Source organism: Rhodotorula paludigena, assembly GCF_050403205.1.
Source record: "Rhodotorula paludigena JCM10292 DNA, Rt_paludigena_JCM10292v1_ctg24, whole genome shotgun sequence".
Taxonomy (NCBI): Eukaryota; Fungi; Basidiomycota; class Microbotryomycetes; order Sporidiobolales; family Sporidiobolaceae; genus Rhodotorula; species Rhodotorula paludigena.
The window spans coordinates 1-22,912 of NW_027481434.1; the positions used below are offsets into that span (position 1 = coordinate 1).

The 22,912-nt window shown below is 65.7% G+C and overlaps 7 protein-coding genes across 7 annotated transcripts; 1 reads left to right on the forward strand and 6 right to left on the reverse strand.

The window, feature by feature from the left end:
* On the reverse strand, positions 1-1,761 carry JCM10292_000472 (uncharacterized protein; the record flags this gene model as incomplete). The annotated part of the gene is made up of 3 exons (XM_076649375.1): positions 1-589; positions 656-1,448; positions 1,512-1,761. Coding segments are annotated over 3 exons (1,632 nt in total), but the record flags the coding sequence as incomplete, so codon positions are not given.
* A 668-nt stretch (positions 1,762-2,429) lies between these two features.
* Positions 2,430-6,188, reverse strand: JCM10292_000473 (tetratricopeptide repeat protein; the record flags this gene model as incomplete). Its single annotated transcript, XM_076649376.1, has 7 exons — positions 2,430-4,910; positions 4,976-5,068; positions 5,130-5,209; positions 5,271-5,370; positions 5,549-5,631; positions 5,688-5,891; positions 5,963-6,188. 7 exons carry the CDS (start codon positions 6,186-6,188, stop codon positions 2,430-2,432), a joined length of 3,267 nt encoding a protein of 1,088 aa, XP_076504967.1.
* A 2,129-nt stretch (positions 6,189-8,317) lies between these two features.
* On the forward strand, positions 8,318-9,462 carry JCM10292_000474 (uncharacterized protein; the record flags this gene model as incomplete). The annotated part of the gene is made up of 5 exons (XM_076649377.1): positions 8,318-8,488; positions 8,550-8,666; positions 8,729-8,779; positions 8,845-8,921; positions 8,991-9,462. The coding sequence occupies 5 exons, from the start codon at positions 8,318-8,320 to the stop codon at positions 9,460-9,462; spliced, it is 888 nt and encodes a 295-aa protein (XP_076504968.1).
* A 293-nt stretch (positions 9,463-9,755) lies between these two features.
* PSD1 (phosphatidylserine decarboxylase 1) lies at positions 9,756-11,751 on the reverse strand (the record flags this gene model as incomplete). The annotated part of the gene is made up of 5 exons (XM_076649378.1): positions 9,756-9,992; positions 10,073-10,233; positions 10,294-11,053; positions 11,108-11,271; positions 11,352-11,751. The coding sequence occupies 5 exons, from the start codon at positions 11,749-11,751 to the stop codon at positions 9,756-9,758; spliced, it is 1,722 nt and encodes a 573-aa protein (XP_076504969.1).
* Positions 11,752-12,444: 693 nt separating this feature from the next.
* Positions 12,445-16,410, reverse strand: JCM10292_000476 (uncharacterized protein; the record flags this gene model as incomplete). The annotated part of the gene is made up of 4 exons (XM_076649379.1): positions 12,445-12,452; positions 12,520-13,092; positions 13,155-15,341; positions 15,417-16,410. The coding sequence occupies 4 exons, from the start codon at positions 16,408-16,410 to the stop codon at positions 12,445-12,447; spliced, it is 3,762 nt and encodes a 1,253-aa protein (XP_076504970.1).
* A 953-nt stretch (positions 16,411-17,363) lies between these two features.
* On the reverse strand, positions 17,364-19,521 carry JCM10292_000477 (uncharacterized protein; the record flags this gene model as incomplete). Its single annotated transcript, XM_076649380.1, has 4 exons — positions 17,364-17,478; positions 17,542-18,291; positions 18,379-18,978; positions 19,055-19,521. The coding sequence occupies 4 exons, from the start codon at positions 19,519-19,521 to the stop codon at positions 17,364-17,366; spliced, it is 1,932 nt and encodes a 643-aa protein (XP_076504971.1).
* Positions 19,522-20,254: 733 nt separating this feature from the next.
* Positions 20,255-22,555, reverse strand: JCM10292_000478 (uncharacterized protein; the record flags this gene model as incomplete). Its single annotated transcript, XM_076649381.1, has 9 exons — positions 20,255-20,389; positions 20,520-20,679; positions 20,747-20,837; positions 20,898-20,991; positions 21,093-21,159; positions 21,237-21,818; positions 21,949-22,033; positions 22,103-22,233; positions 22,341-22,555. The coding sequence occupies 9 exons, from the start codon at positions 22,553-22,555 to the stop codon at positions 20,255-20,257; spliced, it is 1,560 nt and encodes a 519-aa protein (XP_076504972.1).
* Between the last annotated feature and the right edge of the window lie 357 nt (positions 22,556-22,912).

Genomic DNA, 22,912 nt, shown 5'->3' on the forward strand with positions numbered 1-22,912 from the left:
GCCGGCAGGGGCGGCGCCGCGCGGGCCCGCACCAGGCGCGCCGGGAGGCGGCGGCGGGTACTGGCCGAACTGCTGCGGCGGGACCTGGCCGTAGGGGCCACCCATGGGCGGCATGCCCGGCATGTTGGGCGGGGCGTAGTAGCGCGGGCGGGGCATGCCGCCGGGGCCGGGCTGCGGGTAGCCCATCGGGCCGCGCGCGCCGGGCTGCGGGTAGCCACCGGGGCCGCCGTAGTACATGGGCGCGCCCGGCATGTAGGGCGGGATGCCCGGGATGCCGGCGGCCTGGAGCTGCTGCGCGCGGATCTGGTTGCGCTGGGCGACCTGCGCCTCGAGCTGCTGCTTGCGGACGTCCTTGCGCTGCGCGAGGGCGACGTAGAGCGGCTTCGTGCCGAGCATCTTGCCGTTGAGCTCGGTGACGGCCTTGGTCGCCTCGTCCGGCGACGAGAAGCAGACGAAGCCGAAGCCGCGCGAGGCGCCCTTGTCGTCCGACATGATCTTGCACGACGTGATCTGGCCGTACGGCTCGAACTCGGCCTTGAGCTTGTCCTCGTCGATGTCGTCGTCGAGGTTCTTGACGTAGAGGTTGACACTGCGGCAAGCAACAGGTCAGTCTCGGAAGTGACGCGCCGAGGCGGGAAGGAACGGGCAAACGCACCCCTGGTACTTGAGGTTGGCCTCGTACTTCTTCTGCTCGTAGCTCTTCTTGAGCTCCTCCTCACGCTCGCTCTTGCGCTGGGCGCGGGCGACGTAGAGGGGCTGGCCCTTGAAGTCCTTCTCGTGAAGGGCGTCGACGGCCTTGGCGGCGTCCTCGTGCGACTCGTAGTTGACGAAGCCGAAGCCCTTGGACTTGCCCTCGGCGTCCTTCGAGATGACGGCCGACGTGACCTTGCCGAACGGCTCGAAGAGGCCGCGGAACTCGTCCTCGTCGACCTCGAGCGGGACATTCTTGATGTACAAGTTGGTGAACTTGGAGCGGATCTCGTCGATCTTGGCCTGGCGCTCGCGCTTGGGGATGTGGATGCCGACAAAGACGACCTTGTCGTTGAGGAGCATGCCGTTGACGCCCTCGATGGCCGCCTTGGCCGCCTCGGCCGTGTCGTAGTGGACAAAGCCGTAGCCGAGCGAGTTGCCCTGCTGGTCGACGGCGACCTTGCACGAGAGGATGTTGCCGAACGCGGCGAACGTGTCGTGGAGCGCCTTGTTGTCGATGTTCTCGTCGAGGTTCTTGATGAAGATGTTGCCGGCGCCGTTCTTGCGGAGCGACGGGTCGCGCTGCGACCACATGATGCGGCAGGGGCGGCCCTTGATGCTCGAGTAGTTGAGCTGCTCGAGGGCGCGCTCGCCGTCGGCCGAGTTGAGGTAGTTGACATACGCGTAGCCGAGCGAGCGACGGGTGACGGCGTCGCGGCAGACACGGATGCTGGCGACGGGGCCAATCATCGAGAAGACTGTGCGCATGCAGACGAGTGAGCACAGCTCTACATGACGGGCAGAGCGGCGGGACAACGCACTCTCGTAGAGCATGGCCTCGGTGACGGTGGCTTCGAGCTCGCCGACGTAGAGCGACGTCGAGGGCGAGGGGCCCTGGTTGCTCGAAGACTGAGCAGCCTGGGCGGGGGCGGGCGCGGCCTCGCCGGCAGACTTGGCCTCGTCCTTGTTGTCGGCAGCCGGAGCCGGGGCAGGGGTAGCCTCGGCGGCGGCGGGCGACGAGGCGGCGGGGGCCTCGGTGGTGGGGGCGGTAGCAGCAGTGTCGGCAGACATGGCTAACGTGGTGGTTTTCTGGGTTTTCTGGGAGGAGAAAGGGGGGAGAGCTGCGTGTATGCGAAGCACGATCACACCCGAGGGAGAGGCTCGTCAGTGCACAGCCCTCGGAGGCGCGTTCGAGCGGGCGCGGCGGGGGCAGGGACGCACAAGGAACAAGGGGACGCAGTCGGCTGCTTGGCTGGCGGCGGGAGACGGCGAGAGGAACGGCGGGAAGCGGCGGGGCGGAGACGGTCTTCGAGTCGACGGCTGCGGCGAGGCGCGGGCGTACGACCGGTTTGGAGGGTTTTACGGTGTTTTTTGTGCGGGTCTAGAGGCGCGCAGGGCGTCCAAAAGATCCGGGCAAGGGTCGAGCGAGCGCTGGAGAGCAAAAGCTTGCGCTCGCTCGCCGCCGCGTCGCCTCGCCACTGCCGCAATCTCGCCAAGTCCGACAACTCGCTCCTCGCTCTCACCTGACGACGACGGCGACACGACCAGCCATTGTACGAGTGCCTCTGTCAAATTGTCTAGCTCACATTGAGGCTCACCCGAGACAGCTCAATCCCGCACGATAAGAGGTGACTTCGCGTCGTGGTCAAGTATCAACAGTGCGCACCCCGGGACTGCGCACGACGACTAGCATACGAGCGAGATTCGGGGAAAAGAAGAAGACCAGAACGCGCGCCTCTTCAAGCGTCTGCCGCCGACAACTCGCCCTCCTCCTTGTCCTCCGCCGCCGCCGCAGCTCCTGCCTTCGCCGACTCTTGCTCCTTCACAGCCTCCTGATCGGGCTTGCACATCTCGACGTCCTTCGTCGGTGGTTCGTCGGATGCAGCGGGAGGAGCGGGAGGCGGCGGAGTGCCCGCAGCGGCTGCAGCAGCATCCTTGGACGCGCTCGAAGCCGCCGGCTCGTCACCCTCCTCCGCCTCTACCGTCGCCGTAGAAGCGCCGTTCGTCTCTGCCTTGGCCGGCTCGGTCGACGCACTCGCGGTAGTCGCTTCGACAGCGTTCGCGGTCGGCGCCTCACTGCGACTCCGCTTCGCCTCAGGCTCGCTGGTCGTGTCGGCAGCGGCGGTGGCTGCGGCAGCCTGGGAGTCGCTCGGCGCGGAGGTCGCAGAAGGCGCTGCGGGCGGCTCGTCGGCGGGGAAAGAGCGCTTGCGCGGGTTCGCCGGCGCCGACTCGGCGGAAGCCGTTGCCGTGCCCGACGGAGGGGCAGGCGCAGGCGGCGGCGCAGTCGTCGCGCTCGCAGACGAAGCAGGCGCAGCGCCGAGACTCATGAGCGCATCGACGCCTTCGTCGTAGTCCTCGTCGACGTCGCGCTGCGGCAGCGCCGGTGCGGCGGCGGGGCCAGGAGGCTGAGCGGGCGGCTGTACGGGCGATGACCCCGGCTGAGTCTGCCGCGCGGCACTCGCGACGCCGTTGAGGACTGCCGCCGCCTTGGCCGCTGCGTCCTTCTCCTTCTCCTGCGCAGCGGCTGCCGCTGCAGCCTTCTCCTTCTCGCGTACCGCCTTGGTCTTGCGCTCCTTCTTGGGCGTCGTCCCGCCGCTCGTCGTCCCGTCCGTTTCACCCGCAGCGGCAGCAGCTGCAGCAGCAGCCTTGCTCTTCCTTCCGCCCTTCTTCGGCGCAGGCGCGTCGCCCTCTGCCGCCGGGTCCTTCTTCGCTCGCCCTCCCTTGCCCTTCGCCGGCGGGGCTGCTGCAGCCTGCGCAGGACCAGATGCGTCGGCCGGCTTCGCATCGGACACAGACGGACGGTGGCTCCCCGATGCCGCTGTCGACCCCGAGCTCCGCCTCCTGGCATTCTCCGCCGACTGCGCCTGCGCTTGCGCCGCCGTCGCACCCGCAGAGGCGTAGCCGCCATACGGACCCGGAGGCGGGTTGTCGAAGAAGGGCGGACGCGGCGGCCCTCCAGGGTGTTGGGGCGAATGAGGCTGCGCGAGCGGGTGTGTCGGCGCTGCGCCAGCGTGCGACGAGTGAGGAGGCGCAGGAGGGAAGGGCGCAGCGGTCCCGCGGCTCGCGCGCGAGCCGGCTGCACGGGCGGTCCGCTCCCACTCCATCGCAGCGGCGGCGTCGTACGGCAGTTGACCGTTCTCGCCCGCGCGTGGTGGAGGGAGCGAGCTGGAAAGGCCGGCGAGGTGCGGGGGGAACGGGTACGAGGAGGCGGACGGGATGGACGAGCCGTCGGGCGGGCGCGAACGCGGGGAGGGCGGCGAACCCCCGCGCGCGGACTTCATCTGCGGTAGCCGCTGCTGGTGCGGCGGCGGAGGAGGGAGACCAGCCGTCGGCGCGCCAGGCGCGAGGAGGCGAGGAGACTGGTCCATCGGCGCGGGCCCGCCAGGCGAGATGTGCGTGCCCGCCGAGGTGCGGCGGTAAGGGTCAGTCGAGCGAGGGCGCGAGCCTGCCGTGCCCGGCGGACCGTCGAAGCGATGTGCACCGGCGACGAGCGGCGAGCCGGGACCGGTCGCGGTGGAGACGCGAGGCGGAAGCCCGTGCGACGAGCCGGGCGGAGGCATAGTCGGGCTCTGATCAGGCCCGAGCCCTGCCTGCCCGAGTTGGGTGGGCGCGCCGCCGCTGTTTGTCGCGTAGTTCCAGCTCAGCGAGCTCGGGCTGATGTCCTTGGGTGGAGGCGGTGGCGAGAGGGCGGTGCCGCTCGCCTGATGCTCGCGGATCTCGCGCAGGCGCTGCGAGACGGCCGCGTTCGACGGGTCGAGCTGAAGCGTACGTTGGTAGGCGTCGATGGCGTCCGTCATCTGGTCGTTGCACGCCTCGTAGAGCGCTCCGAGGTTGAACCACACCTCGGCGAGGTACGGGTGGATGCGAATCGCGCGCGAGTAGGCGTCGAGGGCGTCATGGAACTGGTTGATGTTGTAGTACAGCACGCCGATCGAGCACCAGAAGGCCGGGTTCTTGCCGTCGCGGTAGACGGCCTGCTGGTACGCCTCGTACGCCTTGCCAAAGTTGCTCGTCGTCATGTAGGCTCGGCCGAGCAGGTACCATGAGAAGGGGTCGTTCGGGTCCGACTCGAGCGACTTGGTGAGGATTTGCACCGACACCTCGGGATTGTAGAACGGCGCGCGCGAGCGGTGGTAGAGCCCGCCGAGTTGCTGGAGGACCTTTGCATGAGCCGGGTTCTCCTGCAAGACGCGCTCGTACGACTCCTTCGCCGCGATGAACTGTGTGCGCGCATCCGCATGAGTCTGTCGTTACTGGGTCACAGCAGAACGAAACGTCGACTCACGTCCTTCTGCTGCTCGTACACGTGGCCAATCTGGAACCAGATGTCGATTTCGGTGAGAGGTCGTGGAGGGTTGTTGAGGATATAACGGAAGCACTGAGATCGAGGGCAGGGGGATCAGTCATGTCCAGGTAGACAAACGCCGAGCGCAACGCACCTCGAGGCTCTGTGCGGACTTGCGCTGCTGCTTGTAGATGATGCCAAGGCGGAAGAAGATTTCGTTCGACTTTTCGAAGTCTGCAGTAAGGCGAGTGAGTACAACACTTCACCCACCACCGGACGAAAATGGACGGCGCACTTGGGTCCATCCGAATCACGCTCGAGAACGCTTCTTCTGCATGCTCGAGACTGCCGTAGCGGTCATAGAGGATGCCGATGCCGTACCAGAGTTTCGGCTCCTGTTTTGCGTGAAGGAGGCGGTCGAACGCAGGTGCGCAGAAGACGGGTTGGACCGGAAGCAAAGAGGACGATTGAACAAAACCAAGACGAGGCAGTACACAGGGGCAGAGTGGGCGCGAGAGCGGGAACTGTGAGCGAGGATGCAGCGGCAGCAAAGGATGAGACCCGAGGACGCACGTGCGGATTCGGCATGTAGTAGAGAGCCTGCTGGTACGAGCTGTACGCCTTCTTGAGGTCGTCGATCATGAGGTAGCAATGGCCTGCAGATGGAGGTCTGAGCGCGCGTAGTCGAAAACGCGGCAGGAAACGAACGCACCGAGAGCTCCCCAGACCTCGCCACTTTCCGGTGCGAGCCCAACAACCCGCCCAAAGTATTCTGCCGCCTTCTTGAACTCTTCCTTCGAGCGGCAGATAGCTGCGATGGCCGAAAGGGCCGCGACCGAGTAGGCGTTGTGTCGAAGAGCCGATTCATACGCGGCGATGGCACGGTCGAGATCGCCGACAGCTTCGGCCGTTTGACCTAAACGATGGAGGATGTGAGCCTCTCGCGCGTGAGGAAGCAGAAACCTCGCAAACGAAGCCGGCACGTACCGATCTGCAACCAGGTCGCCTCGGCTTCCTTGCCGAGCTTGACGAGCGATTCGATGCGCGGGTGGTGTGCCATGGCGTCGGCAGCGTGGTTACGCTCCTGACCCATGGCGAGGATCTGCAGGACCGACGGACCCTGCTGCGGCGGACCGCCGGCCATGCTCAGAGGCGGCGGAGGAGGGTTGCCGTGAGCGCCTGAGTAGGCGCCCGAGCCGTTAGGGGTAGCCATCGCGTGGTGCTAACGGTGCGGCACTCAGACGGCGCGCGCTCGACGGAGCAGAGGCTGCGAAGGTCGGCTCCTCCGACAATGAAGCGTGAAAGGGACGGCTGCGGGTGCAAGCGATCGTCAGTATGCTCTTTGGGCGCGGACGTCGCATGGTGGCAGGCTGCATCCGTGAGAGTAAGACTGACTGTGTCGATCACAGCCGCAACACCGAAGCGAGGCGAGGACACGAGACAGCGTGGAGCGGGACCCGATGCTCGAACCGTTGCGTGTGCCAGGTGTGAAGGACCTTGTGTTGCGCGGTCAGTGCAGGCGGGTCGAGCAGAAGCTGTGAGGGCGCTGACGGCGCCGGGTCGACGATGAGCGCGCAAGTGACGGGACGAGGGGGCGAGGAGCGAGGACGGCAGCGCCAACGACGAGGTTCGAGGTCTGAGGCGTGCCTGACTACCTACCAGCGCGAAAAGTCGCCGTGCCTGAAACAAGGCACAAAGCGCACGCCTGCGCCCGGCTCGGCGCCGTCCTCCGTTCCCGGTTTCTTCCCTCGACCTCGCTCGACGCTCACGCAGCACAGCGCCATCGGGCGTGCAGCTCCGTCGTGCGAGAAATCTAGGAAGCCGGCATCCGTGCTACTCTGCCCCCAGCTCTGTGCATCGCCTCAGAGTGAACGGTCATTCTCGCCGTCGCACGCTTTCAGGTCCTGCCGAGCGACAGCTCTTGCGTCCTGCGAGCGGGCTGCACCGCCAAGGAGCTCCCTTGCGGCTGTCATATGCTGCCACCTTCGTGATTGCCAGAGCGCAGCGACGCAATCACCCTTCGGATAGCATGTCCCATGCGCGACGTTGTCGTGCCCTCGGCACGATTCATTTCGCTGCAGGGCCCGATGTCGACAATTCCATCTCCGTGGAGCGGCTTTCGAGGTTCCACGTCGCTGATGACTTGTCTCGGCTGATATGCCTGCGCCTGCTGCCTAAATATCTTGCTCAGCGTCCACGATGCCGGTCGAGGATGAGGAAGTGAAGCCTTTGTGCGAGGCCGTCTGGTTGGTGCAAGGCTCCAAACTCGATCGTCGAACTCCGCAGCATGAAGGGACCGCCTGCCTTCGATCTCTTCCGAGCGTGGCTCGGCCGCACTTTCCTCTCTGGAGGCCGCGCCCCTTGCCCTCTTGCACGCCCGCGCTCACAAATTGCCAGCGACCCGCGCCTCGGCCGACGAATGGGTCCGCGGCGATCGGACGGACCGCGTTGTGCTCGTCCGACTGCGCTCCCGCGCGCGCCGACGCCGCGAGACAGAAAACCATGTGTCTGTCGCATGGCATGGGCAAAGTCCGCCGCCACTCGCTTGCCTCGCGTCGCCAACCGTTGGGACCGCAGGCCTCGGTCGTGCAGGAAGAGTCGACACCGAGCAAGGTTGGGCACGGCTCGAAGTCGCAGATCACACGGGGCCCGCTCCCATTTCCATCACGTCGATTTTCTCGGCTCCGGGATCGCCTCGTGGCTCTGGTTCGACCGTCAGCGCGAGCCCTGACGGGCACGCCGCGCTTGCTCGCTTACGTTTGGCCACTTATTGCTGCTCGCAAGGGCGCCCAACATCGCTCATCTTCGCTGCCTCGCCTTTTTTCTGGGAGGCTCTTTCCTCGCACCTCGCGCTAGCTCGCTGCGGCGCATGCGCCGGCGAAATGGTTCGCAGGCTGCGTGACAGAGCGACCACAAGCTTCCACACGAGAACTTGCGAGTGTGGGTTGGGGGCGCAGCATGGCGTCGTTCGCCTCGGGCTTGCGCCGCTGCCTCCGCGTCGGCCGTGCGCAAGCCGTGCGTGTCCGTGCAACGTACTTGCTGCGCTTCGCCGTTTCGCCCGACCGAGGCGAGCGGGAAGACCGCCGCGAATCCAGTTCCATCTTTGGCGGGACAGTAGGCGAGTGGGTAGTCTGTCACTGCAAGAAGAACGTTAGCATGCGAATCGTACCTAGGTAGATCTGCAGCGTTCTGACGATTTTGCCTCAGAAAAGTGAGACCCGGCAAGCGACAACTCGGCGACGCTTCGAGCCCCACCTTCGTCCTTCGTGCACGGGGCTTAGCCAGCTGCTTGCAAGCTTCGCCGTGCGCTGCGAGCCACAGCACAATCTCGGCTGCTCCAAAATGGCCTCGATCCGGCTCTCTTCCGCGCTCAAGGCGCTCATCGCCGCGCCTCATGCACAAGGCAACGCTGTCCCTGCGCCTTCACTAGCATCTACGACGAAGCTGTTCGAGGGTCTGCGCTCGTCCGCTGAGCAGAATGGGCTCGGCGAGGCAACTTGGCTCACACTCGGCGTGCGCCGTGCTACTGCACCCGCCCCTGTCTGTCTGGGTATGCTCACTCCTTCCCGTGCAGAGCGCCGCACTCGTTACACTCAACTCGCCAGAGACTCTATGCCAGCTCTACTCGTTCGCAGCGTCAAAGCTAGACGGGCAAGACGACAAGGCGAGACGTTGCGCGACAATCGCAGCGGTACGGGCTATTCGAGCGCTGCCGTAGCGCCAGAAGACTGCGCTGACCCGTTTGAATGCCAGGTCATGCGAGAAGCGGGACTCAAGACCATCTCGTTCTCTGGCATCCCTCGAGTACGCCGTCCACGCTATGTCCTGCGCGCCGTCTCATGGCGTCGCACTCACGTTTGTCCCGGCAGGCAATCAATAACCTGGGCGCGCTTCAAAGTCACCTCGACTCAGACGTTGCCTCCCTGCTCTCGACTGAATCGACGCGGTTCGTCCCCTTCCAAACTCTCACCTTCTCAAAGTCGGACGTTCTCATTGCGTCCCGCCCACCCTGCAGACAACCGACTATATCGAACCTCTCGATGGTCCAGACGAACGCCACGCAGTTGTGGGAATCAATCTACGCCCCTCACTCGTCCAAGCTCCTCTCGAAACTCGGCCGCTCCCATCCCGACCTCCCCGTGCACATCCTCTCGTCGCACTACGGCCCTCTCCTCTCCGACCTGCCCACCTCTGCCTCGCCAGCCTCTCCGGACGCGGTCCACGCCAAAGTCGGCCGGGTCCTGACGAGCGTCGTCGCGATCGCGTGTCTCCGCGCGCAGGGCGGCGTCGGCCCGCAGGTCACGTCGCACGTCTTCGGCCTGCGCAAGGCCGGCGAGGAGCGCCTCGAGGGGGACGAGGCGCTCGAGGGCGCGGAGTGGCTCACGAGCGAGGAGGGCGCGCAGTGGGTTCTCGAGCAGGTGGATCGGTTTGTCGAGGTCGTTGGACGCGGACAGGGCGCAACATTCGCGACTAGGGCGAAGCTGTAGAGAGTGCATGTTGAACAGAGACTCGTTGAGAGCCGTTTGATTGCGAGTCGACGTGGTGGGGACGGACAGATGCACGAGGCAAAGAAGCAAGGCGAGATGCACTACGAGCGCCGGTTGACGGCGGAACCAAGAAAGATGAAAAGACAGAGACGGAACGATGCTGGAGAGGATGCAGAAGAAGACGTATACGAGAAGGGCTGAAGAAGAAGAAGAAGAAGACGCAAAATGGATAGGAAATGCGAAAGCGTCGGGTAACTTTCCGGCGCCGGCAATGGTCGACCGGTGAATGCGATCTACTCGAGGTGACCGAGCTGCTGGCCGACCTGCAGCTTCTGCCCGTTCTGGATGTCCCAGTGCCACGAATTTGGCGCTTCGAAAACCAAAACAATTGTCGAGCCTAGCCAGAAGCCGCCGATTTCGTCTCCGGCCCGCAGAGGCTGACCTCCGAGCATCTGGCTCGCGTTGGCGTACGTGGCCTCGCTGAAGGTGCCGGGCGTGACGGGGCGGAGGGGCGAGTTGGTTCGGAGCGACTGCGGAAGACGACGACGGCGTCAGTTTCACTGGATGACAGGCCCACACTGCATTTGATACTGCTCGAAAAGTGGCGTACACTGTCAAAGTTGACGCGGATCGAGCCGACGTTGGTCGCGCCGACGGGCACCATCGAGAAGAAGCCGTACCGCCAGCGGCCGAGGAGGGCGACGCGCTCGTTCAGGACGAAGAGGTCGGCGAGCTTGCCGACCATCCAAGGCGACACGGAGAAGAGCTCGCCTGGAGGAACGAGACTCAATCAGCGCCAGAAAGGGTCAGGGCACGATCAGGCAAACGCACCGGCAAAGTGGCGGCGGCGCTCGACGACCCAGTTCGTCGGGCTGTGGAAGCGGTGGTAGTCTCCCGGCGCGAGGTAGATGACCGAGAAGCAGAGCTTGTTGCCCTCGCGCGGCTCGAACGCCGCCTTGGCAATCTCGGTCGCGACGGCAACGTCGCCCGACAGGCTGCGTTTCGGCCCGTCGCGCTGCTGCTGTGCCTCACGGTCCGAGATCGAGGCGTCCTTGGGCCCGCCCGGGGCCGAAGTCTGAGCGCGCGGCGAATTCGTGCCCGTGCGGTCGCCCGTCGCGCCGATGAGGTCGCCGAGTGAGTAGTTGATGCCGTTCACGTTGGCGAACTCCTTCTCATCAATCGAGACAGCCTCGGCATTGTGCGGGTGCGGCGCGAGGCCATGCGGACCTTCCTCGATTTTGGCGTCGCCGGCGCCCTGCAGGAGCGCCTGCAGCGAGTAGGTCGCGCCCTTGACTGACGCGATGCGGCCGCCCTCGATGACGCCGAAGTTGATGACACGGCCGTCGGCGGGCGAGACGAGCGGCGCGTCGGCGACTGGGCGCACTCCGGGCTTGAGGCGTCGCATGAAGAACTCGCTCATCGAGCGGTACTCGGTCAGGTCGGACGGCTCGCACTCGTCGAGGTTGACGCCAAACACCCAGGAGTAGAATTTATAGCCGGGGACGCGGAACCAGACGGGGAGCTCGTACGAGTTGACGAGGCCGTAAAGGCGCGAGATGGAGCGGAGCGGAAGAGCGCCAATGACATGGACCTGCGGCGGAGCGCGTGAGCCCTGTCCCGGCGACTGATCCGAGGCTATGCGTACCTGCCAGGGTCCCTGTACCTTTACTGCGCCGTCGGGGAGGGGCTCCTTGCCCTTTTCGGAGGCCTGCTTGTAGAACGTAAGAACGACGAGGACGGCCGCGCCGAGCGAGACGGGGATCGGGGACCACTTGGTCGGCGTCGAGTTCCAGCGCTTGCGCAGGCGGGCTGCGTCGATTGTGAAAGGGTGAGCACGGGAGCAGAGTCCCCACTTGCGATCCGAAGAAGCGAGTGAGACGAGTGCTCACATGCGAAGGACTCGCGCCCGCTTCCGCTGGCCTGCTCGGCGGTATGGCCCGGCTCGTAGGGCTGCTTGGAAGGGCCCGCACGGGGCTGCTCGATGCCGCGGTCGGACGGGGGCTGCTCGCGCGAGCGGCGCATCGTCGTCGAGAGGAGGCGGCGGGTGCCGGCCCTCGCTGCGCCCGGGGCGCGCCATACGGCCTTGGGTGCGCGCAGGAGGAGGCCCGGGCCGCGTAGGAGGAGCTGGGGCCCGCGGAGGAGGAGGTCGCGCTTGCGGAGACGCGGCGGGGCGGGCGATGAGGTCGAGGCGGGAGGCGCGGCAGAGGCGTGCAGGGCGCGGACTGGGACGCCGCGGCGCGGGCGGAGAGCAGGGAGCGACCACCGCGGCATCCTCGCAGCGCCGGCCATCGTCGGACGCAGGCTCGAGCGGGAGCAGAGGCGCCTTCGTCGCGCGACGCGACGGCGACGATGCGGCCACGAAGCACGGCTCGAGCACCGTCCACGCGCTCAGGACTGGCCGCGAGTCTAAATGTACCCCCTAGAACCTGCAGACCTTGCTCCGGCTGGATCTGCAATTCTCCCTTTCGACACTCGCTTTCGCGGCACCATCACTCATCTTCCGTGACTGGCCATGCTTGCACTCTCTGTGGCTCTGTCGTACTGTGATCATCTGACGCGAGATAGGAACGGGCGAGAGGCGGACGAGACGGAGAGAATGTTGCTTTGCGAAGTGAAGAGTGCGTGTCAGGAGGGAGGGAGGAACGGAGTCTGGTCGGCTGAAGGAAGGGGAACCGAAGAAGGACAGATGGAACAAAGAAAAGAAGAGAACAATACAGCTGTGGGTTGCGAAAAGGATGCGGGGCGCAAGAACGGCGGGCGGAAAGAACGTCCATCGAGGCGGGAGAGGCGAGAGCGAGCGAGATAAGAACGAAGGCGAGGCGGCGAGAAAGCACCGTTTGAACGGGGGCGGCTAGAAGTGACAGGAAGGATACAGAGGGGATGAGAGGAGAGAGGCCGGCTCTTCGTTGCGGTCGAGGGGGAAAAGGCGAAAGAGAGAGTCGTTTTTGCGGATGAGTGGATGTGAGGCGTCGCCGGTTGCGCTCATACGACTGCGAGTAGCGGGCAAAGGTGAGCGACGCGGATCAGCCAGAGAGAGGCCGCGGGAGCGAGACGCACAGAAGTGGGTGAGCTTGCGCGAAAGCGGGTGCACGTCCATTTCTTCCATCTTGAACGAGTTGAGCTCCTCCTTGATCTGCTGCGCGAGCAGCGGCGTCAAGCGGTTGCACGTCGCCGGCTCGGCGCGCCGGTCGTAGATGGCCGCGGGCCATGTCGTGTGCACCGACAGGTTCGACGCGAACGTGATGCGCCGCCGCGAGGTGGCCGTTCCGGGCGGGATTGGGCGCATAGACGGCGAGGAGGCAAAGTGGTTGAGCGCGGGGGCCGAGGCGTTCATGCTTGGTTGCGAATAGACGCCGCCAGTCGAGGAACTCGCATCTGGGTGAATGCGCGCCGCCGCATTGTCGTGCACCTCGTCGATGTGCGTGGGCGGATGCGTGTCGGCGCGCGGAGAGTTCGCCATGGGTCCGACACCGTCGACCTGCTGCTCGGAGGGAATGACGTTGACGAGGGCAGCGCCGCCGGGCGAGCCGGGACGGGCTTGCTGCTGCGGCGCGTCGAAAGAGCTAGCACGCGTACGAGCGAATGGCGCACGGGGCGCAACGAAGTCCTCTTGGCGGTACGTAGCAGCGCCTGCAGGGAAGTTTGGGGTCAAAGAGAGAACCTCCTCACTGGGAGAAACAACAAAAACACACCCTTGAGGATGCCGCGGACGGCCTTTGCGGAAATAGGCTTTGGCGTAGCGCCCTCGCGGTACAAGCTCGGCTCGTACTCCTGCGAAGAGTCGCGCTCGGCGTAGTTGGCGCCGTACGTCTGGTACGCGCCCTGCTGCTGCGGCGCGAGCACCTCGAGGCTCTGCCTCGGCGTCGCGTCTTCGTACTGCCCGAGCGCGCTCGCGCCACGCTCGACGGCCGTCGCATCGCTGTTGAGCGAGCTCGTCTCGTGGAGGTCCGTCTTGCTCCCGCCGAACCCGAGGCGCCACTTCTTGCCCGCCTTGCCCGCGCCGTTCTTGCCGCTCTTGGCCGACGAGACGTCCGAACCGGCCGAGTCGGCGCGGACGTGCGCGGGGAGCTGCTCGAACGAGCGCAGCGGCGGGCCGAGGCGCGCAGCCTCCTCTGCGGCGGCTTGCCGCGCGCGCTCCTCCGCCGCCTCCTGCTCGGCGTACTGCTGCTGCTGCCGGCGCGCGAGCGCAGCAGCGGGTGACATGCCGTCTGGGACGCCGTTCGAAGACGAGAAGGCCGACGAGTCGTACTCGGCCGTCGCGTGCGAAACGCTTGCGTCGGCCGCGAAGCCCTTCTTCTTGTCCTTCTTGCTCAGCTTGTTGGTCGGGGCGACGCCGGCGAAACTCGCGGCAGAAGACGACGCCTCGAAACCCGAATCATCGGCCGCACCGTCTTTGTTCTTGTCCTTCTTGAACGCCTTGGTGAGGCCCATGAGGCTGTTGCGGCGCGCGAGCTTGCCCATCTGCCCGAGCTTGCGAATCATGACGCTCGCGCTCGAGACGGTCGACGAGATCGAGAGGTTGTCGCTCGAGCCGTTGAACTTGTTGTTGAGGAGCCGGAAGCGCGACGACGGCGGCTTCTTGCCGTTTGCACCGCCGGTCGTGGTCGACATGCCGTCGCCGAGCACGCTCGCGGCGGACGACGCCACCGACGGGTGCTGCTGGTGCGTAGCGTAGGGCACAGCGCCCACGGCGCCATGGCCAGGCGGCGTGCGCGGCGCCGTCGTCGAAGCCGTCTCGGACGAGCTCGAGCTGTCCCTGCGCGGGCGGAACGCACCGTTCGGGCCTGCAGCAAGCTGCTTGGGCCCTCGACCGTCGACGTCGAACTCGCTGAGCGTTGTCGAGCTGGTCGAGTTGGACACGCCGAAAGCCTTCTTGAAGCGCGACTTCATGCCCTTCTTCTCCTTTTCCTTCTCCTTTTCCTTGCCCTTGGGCGTGGCACCCGCCGCTGCAGTGGTCGCAGTTGCCGTGCTCGCGATGCTCGTGATCGTCGGCGACGCGACGAGGCCCGTGCTAATGGTCGCGGTCGCCTCGGCCGTGCCGTCCGACTCGGCGCCGTCGTCGTCCTCGCTCTCGTCTGTGACCTGCGGCGCGGCGAGCGGCGAAGGTTTCGCGCCTCGGACGTTTGCCTGAACGGGTGTGGCCGAGCGCGCAGAGTCGAATGAGGCGCCCCGAAGCGACGAAGGCGGGCGCTGGTGCAGCTGTTGCTGTTGCACCGAGGACGACGACGAGTTCTGGCTCTCGGTTCGCTGGCGGGAAAGCGAGGACGCGGAGGAAGAGGACGAGGTGGAAGGGAGGGGGACATGGCGGGCGCTGCCGCTTGGGGATGAGGATCCCGACGTGCGAGTAGCCGAGTTGACGGACGACGACGAGCCCGAGCGGGGCAGCGCGGGGGCAGGGAGGTCCTGCGGCGCGTACATGTGCTGCGACGCGAGCGACGCGATCGACTCGCCCCGCGAGTGCTGCTGCAGGTGCGTGGGCGTCCTGCGCCCCGCCGCTCCTGCCGCGCTGCCCGACCCAGCCGAGCGATGAGCGGACGTCGAGCGCTCGCCATGTCCGTGCCCGTGCCGCCGGTCGTCGCCGCCGCGCCGGTACGGGTGGAACGCCTCGGCGCGGCTCGGCGCGCTGCCGCCGCTGGAAGAGCTCGACTCTGCGCCGCCGCCGTTGCTGCGGGCGCCGTCGAGGCTGCCCGGCGGGGTCGGGTAGCCGTGAACGTTGAACTGCGGGAGCATCGCGCCGGGCGGGAGAGAAGGCGAGGTCATGCCGAAGGGGAGCTGCTGCTGGTGCGAGGGAGACGGCATCGCGGGATAGCCGACCGGCGTCGTGTAGTACGAACCAGTGTGGCTTGGTGCGGGTCCCGACGTTGCTCGTCGTCGTTGACCTACGAAAAGAAAGCCCGACTCGGGAAGTCCGTCAGTGGACTACAGCAGACCGAAGGCAAGGAAATAAGGCGCACCGTCTCCCTGCACCTGCTGTTGCTGCTGCTGACTCTTGAGCACCTCCATCTGCCACTGATGCTGATACTGCTGCATGCGCTTCTGCTGCTCGGCATTGAGCTGGAGTGTGTTGGCAGCGCCCGGACCGAACGCCCCGCCAGCAGGGAAGCCCATCGCGCCGTTCGGCCCGTTCGGGTGCGGAGAAGGGATGAAAGGGTAGGCCGGGTGCGGGTACGCGGGCGCGAACGGCGGGAAGGGCTGTCCGGCAAAGGTAGGATGCGCGGCGACTTGGGCCATGTGGAGCTGCTGCGCGTGGTGGTGCTGCTGATGCTGCTGCGGGAGGTACGACTGGGGCGAAGATGTAAGAGACGGCGAAGAGGCACCGGCGGCGAAGTGCGCAGGCGCGAGACGAGGGACGCCCGGGACGGGCGGGAGAGCGAAAGTCGAAGACGAGGGAGAGTTGGACGAGGAATTGCTTGCCGAGTGCGCATGCGATGCCGAGCGGAGAGAAGAAGAAGACGTGCGTGTGCTCGGGGTGGGAGCAGGTGAAGGACGGGACGACGACCCGCTCGACGGCGGGGTCGACGACGAGCGCGAGGGGACGAGCACCGGCGGGGGCAAATCTGCCGCACCCGTACCTGCAGCGGCCGACGCGTGCTGCTGCTGCTGCTGCAAGTGCGGAGCGGTAGCGGCGTCGGGAAAGGGCGCGCTAGTCGTGCGTGCGCGAGCCGGTTGCGGCGAAGGCTGCGGACGGACGTTCGGGGACCCTGCGGCGAGCTGGCCCCGCGATTGAGAGTGCGCAGGTCCTGCCCCTGCGCTTCCCGCGTGCGAGTGTACGCTCTCGTGCATCGCGCCGGCTGGCCGCGCTGCCGTGGGAGGCGGAGACGACGCTGCCGAGAGGGTCGTGGAGCGCAGCGCGGCGACGGGCGGCTCTCCCGAAGCGCGGGCAAAGAGAGGCTGGGCGGCCGGGTACAGCGAGGCGGGTGGCGGGGGCGAGGGCGACACGAGCGCCATGCGCGCAGCGCTGTGCGGCGAAGCAGGCGGCGAGGGAAGGGCTCGAAGGGGGACTGTGCGGAGACGCGGCCGTCAGCTCGTCCTTGCTGCGCGTGACACGGTCGATAGAGCGCGTGCTCGGTGGAGTACTCACGCAGACAGCCCGCGTGTGCTCAGCCCGCGCAGAGAGCGGGGGCGAGGGTGGTGAGGCTAGCTGGGGACGAGGTTGACGGAGCGCTCCCAGGCGCCGGGCGCGTCTTTGTGCAGATCGAAGGGTCGGAGTGGCCCCAGCAGGCGGTGCAGTGCTCGAGGCAGACGCGACTGGCGCAGGTCTGGCGAGCGCGAGGGCGAGGGAGCGCCGTCAGCCCGCGTCGCTGCGAAGGCGCAAAGGCGCGAGGCGAGCGATCCGCGAACAAGCCGAGGAACTCGATCGCGCGGCTCTTTCCGCTCCACGAGGCGCACAGAGAGACTGCAGGGACGCACTCGAGCCTTGCCAACTCTCGCCCGCTCGTGTACTTGCGCGACAGTCGTCCAAGGCGGTCGAGGGGCCGCGGCTTCTTGAATCCGGGGGCACACACTCTCCCCTAAAACGGTCCCGAACCCTCGGCATGGACGATTTCAGCAGCAAAAACAGCATGCGGCCACCCTCCTTCACTGCGATGCGAGCGATGCCGACACTTGATGCGAAACACGGGGGGAAATTGCATGCATGACACTGCGAGGGGCGAAGGGTGTGGACAGACAAGAGACGAGACAGGGTGATATCTACCGGTACGAGAAGAAGGGCATGCAAGGGCAATGCGAGGTTGCGTGCGAGAGAGGAGGATGCAAAGATATACGAGCGAAGAGAATGCAAGGGACAGCCGGGGAGGGATATTGCACGGTGCGGCGTCGGACACGGTGTATGCGGAAAGATGCGAGAGAGAAGGAGGGAAAGGGACGCTAGGCGAGGGTGACACGAAGGCGAAGGCGGTCTAGGAGAGCGGAGCGACGAGATCGCTCGCAGAGACGAGCTCTGCGTGTTGCTGGAGCCAAGTCGCGTACTGGAGGAGGAAGTGTACCTGCTGCGGCGTCTCAATGGCCTTGATGCTGTGGGTGGACGGATCGTGATCAGAATAAGCCGTCGAGGAAAGAAGCGAACGGCGAACGAACCTGCGCCTGCGACGGATGAGCTCGATCACGCGCTCGACGATGCGCATCGGCTCCTCGCCCGCCCATACTGTCTCGCCGGCCGCGCCGGCCTCCGACTCGGCGACGGCAACCAGGCCCGTCTTGAGCATCCAGCAGCTCGCGACGAGGCCTGCGCGGCCGATCCCGCCGCGGCAGTGCGCGAGGACCGACTTGCCCCGGAGCGTAAACTCGCGCACGATGCGCGCGAGGTGCGTGTCGAGCTGCGCCGCGCTCGCGGGCGCGAACCCCTCGACCATCGGGAGGCGGACGACCTCGAGGCCGAGCGAGGCGGCGGCGGCGCGGTACTCGGGCCAGGGCACGCCGAGGTACGCGAGCTCCGAGTCGTCGAGGCAGCACACGACGAGGTGTACGTTGTACTCGTCGCGCGCGCGCTGCAGGTCGACGACGACGTCGCGGCAGATGGCGCCGCGGCCGCCCCTGAGCGCCTCGCCGTTCATGCGCACCTTCTTGCCCGGGCAGGACGAGAGAACAAAGTTGCCGAGCACGGGAGGAGCGGGCTCGATGGTAGGCGGCAGCGAATCGGGCGCAGCTTCGTAGGCCGCTGTGACGGAGAGGAGGTCGGTCGAAACGGACGAGCGCAGCAAGAAGGGTGCGGGGCTGAGCGAACGGGCCGAGGTCATGGCGATGTGAGCGGTCGTGGCGGAGCTAGGGCGATCGTAGAGATGCGAAGCCAAGTACGCAAGCAGCTCGGGTGTGACGAGCGGCGAGATGCTGTGAGAAACAGGGAGTCAGGCACGAACGACAGAGGGCGAGCAGGGTGGGCGGCTCGAGGAAGATGCGAGTGCGCATGAGACGTACTTGATCGGGTGGCTGGCGCTGGTCTTGACCGGCACACCGTTGACGACGATCATCCCCGGCAGCAGGCCCGGGATCACGTCCGCAGGCGGCGGCGCAGACGGCACGTCGGGCACGGCAGCTGCGTCCAGCGCAGGCACGGTCTCCGTGACAACGAGCGCCGACTGTGTCTGCTGAATCGAGACGGGCTCGCCCTGAATCAAGTCGCAGAGCACGCCTTCCACTTCGACTTCGGGTGCTGGCGGGCACGGGGGGAGTGACGATGGGGCGAAGTTGAACGTAAAGTTGGCGAGGGAGGGCGTGAGCGCGGTCGCGCCGGCGCCAGAGGTGCTTGAAGGCGGAGTCGGCGGTACCCATGGGGTTGCCGGGCGCTTGCGAGGCGACGGGTCGAGGCAGGCGGAGTCAGGGGCAGTGCGGCAAGCTGGTGTAGCCGAGCGGTCATGCAGTGTGGGCGTGGCAGAGCGGGTCGCGGGAGGGGTGAAAGACGTGAGAGGGTAGCAGGGTGGAGCCGGAGGAGGGCACGCGTCGACAGGTCGACCCGCGTATGCGGCTGGGTTGGCAGCTGCTGCGAGCGTGCGCTTGAGCATGTTGTACTGGCTGGCCCTGCGAACGTCACGAGGCGCGGTCAGCTTGAGCGCTTCGCACCGCAGGAAAGCACAGGTAGGAGCATGAGACGCACCAATGCTGACTGCACAGCCGCGCCAAAATCGTCTGCTCGTCGTGCGGCAGAGCTTCGAGCTCTTGATTCTGCCGCTCGGCGGTCGCCGTCTGCGTTGCGCCCTCGAACGCCTTGTCGCCGTCCACCTTCACCGCCTCATCCGCCACTTCGCCCGCAAGCCCGACACCCAGGCCGACCAGCGGTTCCGGCTCAAACTCTGGCGGTGTACTGGGCGTCGTCACCGTCGTCTCGCCCGCGTCTCCAGGACCATCGCGGCGGAGACGGAAGCGCTCGAGGTCGTTGAACGGCGGCAGTTCGACACGGACCTCGTCGGCTCCGTCCGCGAGCTTGGTGCGCAGGACGCGCGGACTGGTCGCCTCGGTGAAGCTGCCTGCGCCTGTACTCGGGCTCGACGTCGGGCTCGAGCGGTGTAAGCGCTTCGACGGCGACGACACTTGTGGCGCCTCGGAGGGTGCGCGCGGCGGCATGGCAGCGAGTGCCGGGAGAGGGCTTGACGAGGGGAGAGGGGAAGCGCAGGACTCTGTCTGAAGCGGTTCGAGCCGTGCAAGTCGGGCTCGACGCGGTGTGAGCGGCGCTTCGAGCTGGGGAGGGACGTCGCGAGGTGCTGGCGGTCGTCGCTGCTTGCTCGCCGGGAGTTGCAAACCTGGCACGGGCAAGGAGACAGACTGCAGAGCGGCGCTGCTGCAGGGCCAGCCTGTTCAGCGCGCGATTGCTCGAGAGAAGTCTTGTTGAGCCCAGCTTGAGCCGATCAAGGGGTCGAGGCCCCGCAGTCGCGCCCGCAGCTCGCCCTCGACCGTCTCCCGCAAGTCTGGACCCGAGCCAGAGTTTGCGACTGTGTTGTTCCGCGAGTCATTGTCGTGCAGTGGTTTCGCACCCCTGGACCGCAGCGGGAAGTACGAGAGCGTCCGCTATAGGGCGACCTTCGGACCACCTTCGCAAGTCGCAACTTCGCCTTGTTCCCTCCCGCATCCCGCCAAAGCCATGACAACCCTGTGTCCTAGACAATGTTGCTCTTGGAGCTTTGCCTTTCAAGCCTGACTCACGAGAGACGACTCGCCGAGCTCGGCGAGAACGAAGCGAGTGCGTAGAACGTAGAACAGACACGAGCGTTGCAGTCTCGCTCTAACAACAGACACACCGCATGAACCCAAATCTCCAGTACCTTTCAGATGTCTCGTCCGTCACGAGACACTGGCGCCATTAGCGACCAGTATACTTGCGCTCGAGGTAGCGGAGAGGCGGGTAGCCGACGCAGGTGAAGCCGAACGCGAGCTCAAAGCCGATGTCTGCGCCGAACGGTCCACCGAAGGAGGCGCCAAGAGGGCCGATGTACCACTGCAGAGAGCAGAGAGGAGTCAGTCTCAGTGCGTTAAACAAGGGCAGACGAGGAGGCTGCTCCGCAGCGAAGGACAGATGCAGGGTGCTGCATGCTCGTGGTCGGCAGAATGCAGAGAGCGAAACACACCTTCTGCGCCATACCGACAACGGCACCCGCAACACCACATGCGCAGCCGCCGAACGCAGCCAACCCGACCGGCAGCTTCTTGTACGTGTTGTACGCGTCGAGGTCGTAGTTGCTGAACGAGCCACGGCGGAAGATGAAATGCTCAAGAAGCAGGACGGCGCTGGTGCAGCACGAGAAGATGAGCTGCCATATTTCGGAAGTCCCAAACCGAGGAGGGGCTCGCTTACCTGTAAATGGCGAGCCAGTAGGCGAGAAGAACCAAGAGGAGATCAAAGGCGTCGTGGAACGAGTTGTAGCCAGCCTCGGCGAGCGCAATGTCTGCGAATGAAGAGGTCAGCTACAGCACTCAGCGCGGCTGGCTGCATATTCGGAACGCACAGATGGCCGTGCAGACAATGCAGAGGAAGAAGCGCGGAATGGCCTGCGCGTAGCGGCCGAACGACTGGAAGGTGAGGGCGAAAGAGTAGACGTTCTGCAATGCGACCGAGATTGTCAGTCCTTTGTCCACGAGGCACGAGCGTAGAAGAGCGCGCTACGGGCGCGGTGTCGCCGCAGAGAAGGACGAGGGCTCACGGGAATGTTGTTCGCCACGATGGACAGCGCGAGGATGACAAGAAGGAACCGGCCGAAACCACCCATTCTGTCGTCCCAAGGAATCCGGGAGATGCGTCAGTGCACGGAAAAGGAGAGACGAGGGAGAGTGAAGTCGCGACTCACGGGCCAACGAGCGGCGCGGCGAGCAAGGCGCCAAGGCTCTCACCCTGCGACTCGTAGCTCTCGCCCCACGTAGGCTTGTTCTTGAACGTCGACATCATGAGGGCGCCGAGGCACTCGATGAGGATCATAGGGAAGTTGAGGCCGAAGTAGGTCGCGAGCCAGACCTTCCAGCTCGGCGTCTCGACGGGAAAGTTGACCGTGTAGTCGGCCGCGAGGGACGTCCAACCGAGCGCAAAGCCGGCAATCGTGCCACCGAACGAGAGGACGGCGGCAGCCTCCGCCTCGCCGGCGCCGGCGAAGCCACCCTCCATGAAGCGGCCGGCCTGACCGAACATGATGATGAAGATGACGAAGACGGGGATCGAGGCGTAGCGCTCGAGCGCGTGCACCCAGCGGTAACCGAAGAGCGCGACGGCGAGCGTGATGAGGGCGATGATGACGATGCCAGCGGGTTCCGGGAGCTGATTGTGGGTCGTGACGTTGTGCAATGCGGATGCGCCGACGATGGTGTTGATTGTTGACCAACCGATGCAGGCAAGGCAGTTGAGCAGGATGGGGAAGAGGATGGTCCACGGGCCGAAGCTGCGACAACAGGAGGAGCAAGATCAGCGACTGTTCGGCAAGAGCCTCATGTCCGCACGCCATTCGAGCGATCCAGCAAGAGCGCTGCACAAGCTTCTTTTCGGCACGAGCGGAGCAGACCAAGTCTCACCTGAAGCGGCCGATGATCATCTGACGAAGACCGGTGCACTTGCCCCACGTGGAGAACGTAGCGACAGGGAGCGTGGTGAGGAGATCTGTTATTGTGCGCGAGCAGCATCAGCAGCCGAAGCGCGCATTTAGCGTGTAGAGGGCCGAAGGCGCACTGAAGAACAGGATGGTCAAGCATGCGTCCGTCGAGTTGAGCCCGTTGAGGGAGATACCGAGGGTGCCAAGAGAGAACGTCGAGATGGTCATGTTGGCACTCATCCAGAGGAAGCCGGCGTCGAAATACGAGCTGTTGTCGGACCGGTCGAGGCGAAGGCGCATGGTCAGCATCCACGGTATGCCCGGGAGACGCGTCTGTTTGCAAGGCGCTCGAGTAAATCACGTAGGTAGACGTACGGATGATTCCGCTCGTGTTCGGGCACGCGCTCGACACCGCGAACCTCGACACCATACGAGTCGAGCTTCTTCGAGATACGCCAAAGCCAGGCGACGGCGCCGGCGTCGCGGTTGACGCCGTCATGAGCGCTGACAACCTCGCCAGACTCGAGCGGCGAAGCGGCGCCCTTCTCTTCCAGATCGTAGTCCTTGAGCTCGGCGGAGGAGGTCGACATGGTGGCGACCGTGCTCGAGGTAAGGGGGAGGGAGGTCCGAGGAGGGTGGGGAGGGGGCCCTGGCGTGCGGGAAAGCAGGGAGGAGAGAGGAGAGAGCGCAGAAGATAGAGGATAGGAGCACGAGAAAGAGGGAGGAGAAGAGGGAGAGCGAAAAGTTGAGAACTCGGACCCCGTCGGAGAGGTCGCGCCGGCAGAAAAAGGCTCGACGGACGATAAGCCTGTTTAAGATCCAGGCACCGGTGAATCGTCATGTGGAGATTGGCCACGCGGTCGAGGAAGCGGCTGCGTGGATGCGTCTCTTCTCGCCTGCTCAACCTTCTCAAGTCGACCACTCTGCTTCGTTGTACGGCTAGCACT